At 39.5% G+C, this 12,105-nt stretch overlaps 1 protein-coding gene across 1 annotated transcript in view; it reads right to left on the bottom strand.

Moving 5' to 3' along the window:
* Window positions 1–12,105, bottom strand: part of LOC126051190 (dynein axonemal heavy chain 5-like) — a 160,869-nt gene that overhangs the window by 30,847 nt on the left and 117,917 nt on the right. The window contains exons 64-66 of the mRNA XM_049830108.1: window positions 7,068–7,335; window positions 2,214–2,335; window positions 635–982 (exon numbers count right to left, since the gene is read on the bottom strand). Coding sequence (XP_049686065.1) covers window positions 635–982; window positions 2,214–2,335; window positions 7,068–7,335 — 738 coding nt within the window. The remainder of the gene's footprint in view (window positions 1–634; window positions 983–2,213; window positions 2,336–7,067; window positions 7,336–12,105) is intronic.

Here is a 12,105-nt window from a genome sequence, read left to right as displayed (position 1 = left end):
GACTTTGATTTCCTACTTTTTAGGATGGATCTTTCTTGAGCTTGGAGGAGGTGATGCCTGAATGTAAAGCAGTTCTTCTGGACCCCTCTGCTCTCCAGGGCCATATTCCATGGGATTCTTCCAAGCCTGGAAGAGGTTGAAGTCTGCTCTCTTGAAATCCAGGGCTGTGGTCCTGCTTTTTGCCCTACTTCCTCCTCTTAGGTATCCTGAACTCCACCATTGGTCACTGCAGTCAAGGCTGCCTCCGGATTTCACATCCCTGACCAGTTCTTCCTTGCTCATAAGTATCAGGTCCAGCCAAGCTCCTTTCTTTGTTGGGTCCTCAGTTACCTGTGCCAGGAAATTGTCATTAATGCACTCAAGAAATCTCCTAGACTGCTTGAACCCTGCTGTGTCACACTTCCAGCAGATAATTAGGGTCATTAAAGTCCTCCATGAGGACTAGGGCCTGTGAATGTGAGACTTCTTCCAATTGTTTGAAGAAGGCCTCATCCACCTCTTCCTGGTCAGCATATCTACCCACTAGAATGGTTTGCCTGCTAATCTTGACCTATACATTCATGGCTCTGGAAAATATACCTGATTAAATTATTTATCTGACAAAAACTCCCTTTAATATATTGAAACATTTTACCTCGGGTGTATCAATCACTGGCAATTGCTCTATGTACTGGAGATAGTCTTCAACCGTTTTCCCTTTTGGAATAACATAATCTTTGTAGAAACAAAAATTTTCACTAAACATATGCTCTCCAAACCATACTCTTGCATATGTATTCAGCAATGCTTTGTCAAGGTCATCAGTTACACGGCCACCATACTGTACTTCTCCAAGCATATAGCGAACACAGCTCCAGTTCACTCCACGTTTAATGTCCATATCATCCAAATGATTCTGAACAAATTGTACGCTGGCTGCAAAGTCTGCCTGATTAAATTCGTAAGGAATATTCCAGCCCAGTGGACCAAACTTTCGTCTTTCCTGTAAAACAGAGTTAAAGGTAAAAGGCTGATTGATAGTAACTGTGAAGAAAACATGAAGTGCAGAAGAATACATGAAATATTCTAAGAATGCAGTAGTCCAGATGGGGCTGTATTTCACCAACTTTAAAAAAAATTATTCTTCTCTTAACACATGCAAGGCCAAATGCTTGGTTAATTATCTAGTAGTTAAATATATCTTCATTTATCATCATGAGTAGAGAGATATGATCAAAGAATAGGAATATTAACATTTTCACAAAGAAAAAACCCTCTTTTTTAAGTGCAGTGAATCTGTGAGTCTAGAAGTATAGTTTCTGAATTTCAAAAACAAAGCTACTGTTTTAGGAAAGGATGTCCAAACTCAGCCATGATCATTGCCTGTGGTCCTCTTATGGACTAAGTATATTCGTACCACTGATACCTCTGCATGGTGCAGATGCAAGTAGCAAAACCTGATTCTTAGTGAATCATTTACAGATGCAGCTGGCAGTATGTAGTTGTTAGGGCAATATCTGGTATTTAAACATTCTTAATTTCCATGAAGAAAGAAGCGATGGGCGCAGGACAAGCATACCACAGGCTTCTATTGGACCACAGTGTATCAGTGCATAGATGCCACAGAGTTAAATTAACTAGGCACCAAATACAAACTGAGGATACTGCAAAATCTATCAATAGGATGATCAAAAGTTGTGGTTAATCCATAAAGCACTTTCTTTAATGGAACTCCTGAAAGGCAAGACGCAAAATCATCTTCCACCTTCATTTCCTCCTACAGGTTTCAGTGCAGGAAGGATTTATATTGACCCTTTTAGCCCTTCTCATTGTGAAAGCAGCAGTTTTAAGACCATGGTTTTCCAACTCAAGCTGTAAATTTCTTTAATGTGCTTTTATGATTTAAAATATTAGTAAAAAAACAGTTAGCTGAAAGACAGATCACACAGCCATCCCCAAAGACTTTAACAGAAGAGTACACTAATTGATCATTGGTTGGCTGTCTTTTTTTCCTCTGAAATACCATCCCTGCTGGAGGTACAAGATCAACATGAGCAGAGTTAAAAGCTCTAAGACAGTTGCAGTAATAGAAGTGTGTTGTTTCCTTTCTTATTTTATTTGTATTAATTTACCAACATGGGATTTCCATTTAAACATGCTTTGCATTTAATAACATGGTGCATTCATAATGAAACATGGCTTTATGACAGAAGAAAAGAAATGTATTTTTAAACCTGAACAGTCGTGTGAAGAAATGCTACAGCATATAGCAATGGTTTCCACTGTGGCATGTTGCTCACTTCTAGATGATCCTGAGTAACAGCTGAGTATGTTCGTTTTAAACCAGCTTTCACACCTAGAAAATAAGTATAAAAATGTAATATATGAGCAAAAAAATGTATGGAACCCATAAGTACAACTTCCGTTAAGCAGAATTCTCTATTCCAGTTTGCAGTAGCATCTTATTTATAGCTTCAAATAATCTCATTGAATCAATTATCTGTTCAGCTGGTCATAGCAGGCAAATTTCAATTACATTTTGTTTCAGGTAGATGACACATGAAATTAAATTCAGAAGTCTGAAATGAATTCCAATTAAGTGATCATATTCTAAATGTTACCAATAACAACTGAAATATAAATATAACTATTCAGCAACTATATGACAATCAAAAAGGCACCTAACGTCATATGAAATATAGCACTGAATATCCCAGAGTTTGTGTTTCGATATTTACATATGAAATGAGATTTTAGTTCTACTGAAGACAGTTTTATTTAGATTTTATTCCTACAACAATCTCAAAATTCTGTATGCAGCTTCTCAGACTGGCATCCAGGCCCCAAGCTGATGAGATGAGAACCTAAAGTCATAGTGGAAATACTAATACTTGGGGAGGTTTGTTTGAGTGCTGACATTTCATATCCCAGGAACAGCTTTAGGCAGATGATACTGATACAATCTCAGCTTCCATGGAATATGTAAGCCCCACTACTCCCAGATGTTTTCAAGCAGCGCTACTGAAGCATAGTCTGCCTTTGGCAGACAACACTGAGCATGAGTTACTGACGCCAGGTCCCTCTTATGATATCTTCCACCTAATCAGCTTAACACAAGTCTAAAAAGACAGATTTCGAGTGCAGTGAATAGATTGTCCAAGTCATCATACTTCCTATGACACAATAAAAGCCCTTTTGCTTCTTTCCTACTTCACAAAGATCCTGTAGAACAATATTCAAACAAATAGCTTTTGAAAATATTATAAGGGCATCGTAAGAGAGTCCCAAAATCAAGACAAAGTAATCAAATAAAAGTGCCTTATCACCTCGTGCTACCTATGTGGCAGGACAGAATCAGAAAACTAAAGCTGTTTAAATTTCATCCTGACTTAAATTGTTACACCAGGCATATTTCTATTACTAAATGCAAGTTGTAAATTGGCTATTACCTGACTTTTAAAATAGCCTCTTGGAGCTATAGTGTGTTGTCATTTGAATGATAAGGAGGGGTGACAGTACAATAAAAAGATGCTGAGGACTGAATTAAAAAGGGGGGTGGAGAAGAGAAAGAAGTAAGAAATTTTTACCAGCAGACTGACTAACTGCTCTTGAGAGTGGCATAAATACACTGAAACAGCATATCTTTCATAAACATCAGACATTTTGTACACATCTTACTAATATTCAAAGGAAGATGAGTACTGAAATAAGAGGTTTAAATGACTGAGGCATGAAATACAACCTTGGATAAAAATTCTCAGCTCCTACTGACTTCATTAACTGAAATCAGTCGCAACACATATATATAAATGAAGGGCAAGTTAATGGATTACACAGTTAGTTAAAGATGAGGGAGTTAAAAGACAAAATAAGTGTCAGGCTTGAGGATTTCTTTCTGCCATAGTCCAAAACACAAAGTAACCTTCCCTCATCATACATAATGAGTAGATATAAGGCAGGGTAGTGATTTGCTTCTATAAACTTATAAAGGATGTCTGCAGGTAGCAGCATAGTTTGGTTAAGAGAGAGACATTCAACAGCAGGAGAGCAACAGGTTAGAGACTACTTAAAAAAGCTGGATGTTTTCACATAACACCGAATAACACCAAATAGTTGAGGTTGGAAGAGACCTGTGGAGGTCACCCTGCGCAACACCCCTTCTCAAAGCAGGGCCAACTAGAACTGATTGCTCAGTGCCTTGTCCATGTGGCTTTTGAGGATGGAGTCTACAAACTCACTGAACAAGCTGTTCCAGTATTTGACCACCCTCGCAGTGGGTTAAGTTTTTTCTGATGTTGAAGTGGAATTTCCCGGATTTCCATTTGTGTCCATCACCTCTCTTTCTGTCACTTGGCACCACTGAGAAAGTCTTGCTGTTTTCACTCCCATTACAGTGGTATGATACCCCTTCTCTCCTCAAGATTAAACAATCATAGCTCTCTTGGCCTCTTCTCATATGTCATGTTCTCCATCGCTTCAGCATCTTTGTGGCCTCTCACTGGACTTATTCTGTCCATGTCTTTCTTGCACTGGAGAGTTCAGACCTGGACACACCATTCCAAATGTGCTCTCACCATGGCTGAGTAGAGAAGAATCACATCCCTCAGCCTGCTGGAAATTATCTGCCTAATGCAGCTGAGGGTGTTGCAGGCCATCTTTGTTCCAAGGGCATATTGCTGGTTCGTGTTCCACTTGGTTTCCATCAGGACCCCCAAGTCCTTTTCTGCAAAGCTGCTTTACAGCTGGTCAGCCCCATCATGTATGGGTGCATGAGGTTCTTTCTCCCCAGGGGGAGTACTTGGCATTTCCCTGTGTTGAAGTTAAGCAGACTCCTGTCAGACCATTTCTCCAGTCTGTGAAACTCCCATGGAACAACAACACAACCTTCTGGTGTATCAGCCTGTTCTTTCCACTTTGTATCAAGTGTAAACTTGCTGAGGGTGTCCCAGCATCCAGGTCATCAGTGAAAATTTTAACCACTGCTGGCTCCAATATTGACCCCTGGGGTACATCACTGATGACTGCCCTCCAGCTGGATTTGTGCAGCTGACCACAACCCTTTGAGCCTGGGAGTTCACACAATTTTCAATCCACCTCACTGTCCACATCTGTAGTGCATACTTCATCAGTATGTCTATAAGGATGTACTGGAGGGCTGTGTCAAAAGCCTTCTTCAAGTCAAGATAAACAACACTCTATGCTCTCCCCTCATCCACTAAACCAATCATCTTGTAGAAGGCTAGCAGGTTGGCTACTAGGCTCAAAGAATAGTAAGTAATCAATGGCTTAAGATACCCTAGAAGACAGAAGAAAAAGGAAAGTACACCAGAGACAGATATTGTTCAATATCTTCATCAGTGGCTTGGATAAGGAGACAAAAGGCAACTTTAACAAATTTGCAGACAATACTAAATTAGAGAGTGTGGCTGACACACTAAATGGCAATGCATCAGTCCAGAGGGATCTAGAGAGAGATGAAGACTTGGCCAACAAAACCTGCTTGAAGGTCAACAAGGAGAAGTGCAAAGTTCTGCACCTGCAGCACTATAACCCCATGCATCTGTATGTACAAGCTGAGATCTGCTAGCTGAGATCTACTGGTAAGCATCTCAGGGTTATCGCAGATGCCAGGTTGACTATAAGCCAAAATTGCACTCTTCTTGCAAATAAAGCAATCAAGATAGCGGGCTAGCTCAGAAGAAACACAGCCAGCAGATTGAAGGAAGTTCTTATCACTTTCCACTTAGCACTGATCAGGCTTCCCCTCAGATTTTTTGTCCACATTTGGCACACAAGGGAGGTGTGGAGAAACTGGATGGGGCAATAAAGGTGGTCAGATCCTGAGAGTGCATGACCTACAAAGACAGGACAAGAAGGCTGAGTTTGTTTAGTCTGTTGAAGACAAGGCTGTGGTATACAAAAACCAGCTTAAATTGTGAATACTGAAAGGTGGCAGATAATTGTGTGCACATATGAGGGATGGTGGCTGTCCAAAACTGAAATTTTGAACTCTCAAGGACAAATCTGCTACTTGCTATCTGTGCATAGTACAGGCTGCAAAAAGTGAAATGTCCTGAATCCTCCAATTAACACAGAAACATGAATCAGAACTGTCAATTAGGATGCTGATCACGCATTGTACTTCTGCACATAGACTACTTAGGAAAACTGGGGGCTTAGCAGCCCAGAAAAAAAGATGAACATCCTAGCTTAAGGAAACATCCTGGAAGTGGGGAAAGATCCAGGAGGTAGAGGACATGCATGGAGGCAAATGCCAGGGGATGCCCAGGGACCTAGGCCAGTAATGTCCAAGACTGGTAGCTGCAAGTAGCTGCACAGCATGAAACCAACAAGAATTTTTGCCTGACCTTCCCGGACCAGCAGCGATCTCTCCAATACAAAGGGAAGTCAAGATGAAATGAATGCAGTACAGGAGGCTGGGAGCATGAGTGAGTGAGTGTGTAAAATAAGCAAGTAGCATAAAAACCCTAATCTCACCCGTTCTCAAGTGAACCCCAGTATTCAGATCCACTATGGGTTGTTATTAACTGTCTTGCCTGTGATGGAGGCTAAGGGGTGATTCAGTAGCAGCTCACAAATACTTGAAGGACGATTACAAAGGTGCTAGGGTCAGTCTCCTGTCAGCAGTCCCAGATGACATAACAAGAAGCAATAGCCACAGCTACACACAGCAGCTTGGGAGGTTGAGGTGTTCAGAAGAATCCTTTCTTTTCTTTGTCCAGTAGAGCACAGGATCTGTACACCTCTGCATCCTTGGGTGGGATCAACATGACGGAAAGAGAAGAGTGATGGAGTGTACTAAGTTTAAGAAAGGACCACTGACCTGGCATTCTCCACAGGTTCTACACAAACAACAAAACCACTGCCAACTTCTGTTACAAAACCAAACAATATCCATTTTCTCCCCAAAAGAGTCATGCTTTACACATCACAAGACTGATTACACAGTGCTGCGTTTAGTTAATGAAACAACAAAGAATAAAACCTAAAATACTGCACAGAGTATAGTGATACAGAGCAGAGGAAAAAAGCAAGACCTAAAACTCAAAAAAAGCATGGCTTCCTACCTTGAGGGGGTTCATTAGTAAATTTGATAGAAGACTGTAAAAGATTAATAGGAAACTCTGCGTGAGCCTCTGTAGTGATCCAGGTCCTGAAACTTTCACACATAGATTCTGTTGTTGCAATGGTGTCCATTAATTCACTGAGAAACTCCAAGCCAAGGTGGCAGTTCTGTAGAAGAAGCCATCCTCCATCTTGCATGCACTGATTTAATAGGCGCCTTGCATGTACTTCCTGGCCCTGACCCATTGAGATGGCACGACAGGGAATATTCTGGAAGGAAAAAAGAAAGTTTCTTTTATATATAGTTCTTTAGAACGATTACACACATGATGTATTGCTTCTGTAGGTCCATGTGTAGTTACACTGTGCCACAAAGAAAACAGCTAATATCAATGGAGACTGATTATATTAAAACAGAGTAAACTAAAAAAGCAAAACCCTCCAAGTTGGTCTTATCTTCCACCTGCTGGAAGAAAACTAAACCCACTGGACATAATCTTTTTTTGCAGGTCTAACAAAGTCAATGGGATAAGACAATTGAAACATTTTCCTTTCCTCTTCCCCACCTTCCCAAATAAAGCAGGGCATACAGACCAGCATAGCTGCCTGACTATTCTTTTTCCTATGATGTGGACTATCTTGAGATGGACAGACATTAAGGCTCCACATAATAAGTAATGCACAGAGTAAAGCCAATATTTTTGGTGTCTTTTACTGTCTGAACATATTTATTTCATCTAACAGAGAACTGTCAAGGAAGCAGGCGGGACAGGAAAGATTGGTTCACATTAAGTCATTCCTTAGCAAACGTCCTGTACTGTTAATTGGCAGCTCCAGAGCCCTTGATTCAGAGTTTGGTGATCAGCTAGCTCTAGCTAGTTTTCTAGCCGTTAGTTTTCTGGATTCAGAAAAGACAAAGATCATAAATGCAAACACAAGAATTCTGGAAATTTATGGAGTCTTTCCTTCAGAGGCCATGGGAGAAGAAAGCCAGTTGTTCAGAAAAACAGAAGATGATACAAGCTCTCACAAGAGGATCTGAAAAAGACAAGCTGACGAGGTTGCTATCAGGACCATACAGGACTGTAAGTAATGTGCAGGCAGACCCCCTCTTGTTTACTTTTCTTACTTCCCTTGTTCTTGTTAAGTAAGTAGTCCCCTGGCTTAGGTTGGCTGCCTGACTCCTACCAGGGAAAACCAGAATTATCAAACCCAGCTGAGCATCTTATTCTATATATGTGTTGAGGGCAAGGGAACTGATGAAAAGACTTGGTTTCATGGACAGTTTCCTGTTCAAGACCTACAGCTGAGTATCCCCCATGCTGTGAGCGATGAGCTGCATAAAGATTTATCAGTCTGGGCCTATTTTCAGCTGGCTGAGAGCTACAAAGGTTAATCTTAAGTTTTCCTGCTACTGGGACTCTCTCACTGTGAAACAAAAAAGAAGGAAGTCATCCAGTCCTAGACAGCATGGATGAGGCTGCCCTACTTTTGCAGGAGAAAAGGGTTAAGCATATGGACACAAGCTGTGCTGGGTCATTTGTCCTTAGGGTCAGAGAACAGGCCCTGACCTGATTTTACTGAAAAGTATAAATACAGCTGCTGTATATGATCCTCGACATCCTGGCAAAAGATTTAAGAAGAAGAGAATGCCAAAGATAAGAAAGCAGTTAAATCCTGCTCTCAGGTCAGTAAAACCTGAAATTGCAGCTAAAAGAAGCAAAGCTAAATAACCTGTGAAGTTGGTTGGCTATGTGCTGGAGGAGCAAAAATTTTACCCTTTCTAAGATGTATCTGAGTACAGCTAGCACTTCCATAAGTCAAAGACTATGACTACCCCTGCAGAGTGCATAAATATTCAGCTGGTACATTATTCCCTAACAAAGCATCTGCTTAAAATTTGCTTTTCTCAGCAATGTTACCTCTCAAATGTACAATCATTAAAGGTTATGGAAACATCAAGACAAGGAAAAAGTATTTTTCACTATGGATTGTCCTCATTTTACTCCTTCTGAAAGAACTCTGTCAAAATGTCTGCATACAGAATGTTTCTCTCAATAGTGAGTCATATCAATAGATCTGTGTCATCTTAACACATAGCTATCCAGATGAAAATACTATCATTTTAGTTACTACAGTGGCCCTGATAGTTCTGTTGAAGATGCTGTGCATCATTCCCTGAAAGAAGAAACTATCTCTACAATAATAAAAATACCTGGTTTTAATGAAGTCAAAGTGCTAGGCATAATGAACTTCATTTGAATTCAGAAAGTTAAATCTTCACTCCATCTTCAAGTGAAAGTAAAGGGGGCAGAAATCCAACTAGTTTTAAGATAGAGCTTGCTTGGTTTGTAAACAAGGTTACATAGCTCAGTAGTCACAGATACTGTTTCCATTTCTTTGGGAGAAGGTTATGTGAACAACTAAATTTTAGAGTGAAAAATAAATTCTGGTCACAAATTTGAACAATTCCAACTGCAGATAATGGATTTATACTGTTAATTTCATACTTAGAGGTACCAACAGTACTGACAATCCATTTTAAGACTAGAAATCATGCCTGTAAAAGGGAAATCACGGAAAAATAGGCCCAGCATGGGGGGAAGAACAATAAAAAAGATACTTTGGAGGTATAGAATCACATATATACCAAGATCAGATCCTTGGTGCAGCTAACCTAAGTCAAAGCTTTATTCTGGAAAAAGGTAGAGAAAGCCCAGGGAAAGACAGGAAGTCAGTACAATTTGTTAATAAACTAGCAAAATAAACAAAAAGCCCTCTTGCAAATATTTCTGAAAACTGTAAATGATTTCTAGATATATTTTTCAAAAGCTAGAGAACTACTGAGGTGCTTCTCCAGTCCCACAATGTTAATATACATTTTTACCTAAAAAAAGATCTTTGTTTGTAGTTTGATTTGCAGAATCTGGGTGGGTTGTGTAAATTTGAAAGGTTTCTATATGCTGTGCGGTACGACCCTTACTTCAAATCAGACAAGAACTTCACAGTTAAACATTACAGTTAACTTTACATTTACAGTTGACATTACAGTTGAACTTTAGGTTATGACAGCCTAGCTGATGTTGCCTTGTTCATAAACCATGCGTGAATAAACAAGACAATCCCTTTAGCTCTTTTGCAACCTCACTTTCATTATTCTATACATGCTTCCTTAAAGCATGAAAACATATTAAAACTGCCCAGTGCAACACACTTTCAGAATGAAAGCAAAACCTGCTGTCTTTTAACAGTCACAATTACAGAGCACCTTCTACCTACCAGCACTTCCCCAGACAGGCTGAGTTCTTGCTTAAGATTTGACAGAATGGGAGAGCATTTTGTTCCGTTCCTTGCAAGAGTGCCTCTTAAGTGACCAGCCGACTTCAAATGACTCAATTAGGAGGTTAGTGTCCCTCATCCCCTTACATGGCCAATGGGATAGAAATACTCAACTCCTCAATGCAACTCAGAGTTAAGTTTCAATTGTGTGCTCTGAATTGCTTTCAAAAGAGCTACGCTTTATTGATTACAGAAACTTAACTCCTACTGGAGACAGGGTAAGTACGTATCTAGGAGTCCATTTCACAGGATGCATGTGTTGAAGAGACGAATGAAAATATCATCACAAAGCTGACACCACAGACTGTGAAAACAGGAATCCAATCACAACCACTTGGACTTGAAAAGGGACTAGAAAAAAATGCCCATTTCTAGTCTATAAATATTCTTGCAGTTAATTTTAAATCTTCTATAAAGTCAAAATATCTCTCATATCTTAGGAAAAGGTAGTAGAATATTTTGTCAATAGGAATAAAATTGTTCTTCCAATGCATTGCTTCCAATAAACCTAAAAATCCTGCTCACCCAACTGCCATCCTTCTCCCTCCCTGTGTATATTGGCTGGCTACCTGGCTGCACGATTTTGGGGGACAAGGATCACATCAACAACTTCAGACTTACAATTCCTAAGTTTAAACACTCAAGAAAGAGTTAGTTCCTAAATTTAAGTACTCTTAATTACAGTCAGACAAATAAAATAGGAGAGTCCTGATTTTTAAAGAGAACGAGCATCTAAACTTTCTAATTAATATGTTAAAGAGATTTGTGCATGCCCCCCACCTTTGCAAGTAAGTCTTACTTAGTGCATACCAAAATCCTGCACCTCAAAATGAAGATGCATTCTAACAGGGGAAAAAAATTTATGGAGATCTAATGTGAATAACTTCTTCTTGGGAAAATTATACTTGCATCTACATTGTGAACCATAAAACATAAAGCACAGAGTGCCTTAAAGTGATGCTGTGCTGTAAGAAATGTTGAATGTCTCCATCAAGTGAACTGATTGAATGGTAGGGTGTCCAAATTAATTTCTCTTGTCACCATATTTATGATTTTTTTCTTTATCTTCCTGTAAACATCATTACTGTCAGCTCCTACTGTGAATGTGACACAGTATAAACCACAAGGATTGCTTTGTTCTTACAGTTAAGTCCTTTCACTACGTAACGGACTATCATAGTCTGCTGGATAAAGACAGAGGGCTCATTCGAATCAAACAACTGGAATAAGCAAGAATGTAACATTTCCATTTCCTCAGTAAATGCATTTTGGCTAGTGCTCCAAAATTAACTTCCAGAGAACACTGGTATGAATACAAGTATCATAATTTGAACTTCTATAAAATGTGGAAATACCATTTCTAGTTCAAAGGATAGTTTTAAATGTCTTTATCAGCTCTAGCAAACTCAGTTTAGGAGGATACCTTTGATTTTGCAAGACGTTCTATGTTTTCAGTGGGGTCAGACCCCACTGATAAAAAGCATGTCAAAGGTGTACGACAGTCGCTTTCTGTCCACATTGCTTCCATTTCAAGAATAAATCCTTCTGCATATTTCCCTCCAAGAGATTCTGCAATGTAGTGTCGAGCCTAAAAAAAAGCAAAGTTACAAGAAATATATGCCTTCTTTTTTTTTCTTTTTTTTTTTTTTTTTATTTATTTAGCATTTATCACTGTTGTGGAATTTACCAATACATTGGGAC

Source organism: Accipiter gentilis, chromosome 27, assembly GCF_929443795.1.
Source record: "Accipiter gentilis chromosome 27, bAccGen1.1, whole genome shotgun sequence".
In the NCBI taxonomy this organism is placed as follows: Eukaryota; Metazoa; Chordata; class Aves; order Accipitriformes; family Accipitridae; genus Astur; species Astur gentilis.
Note: the sequence above shows the minus strand (reverse complement) of the source record. Positions and strands in the feature narration are given on the sequence as shown.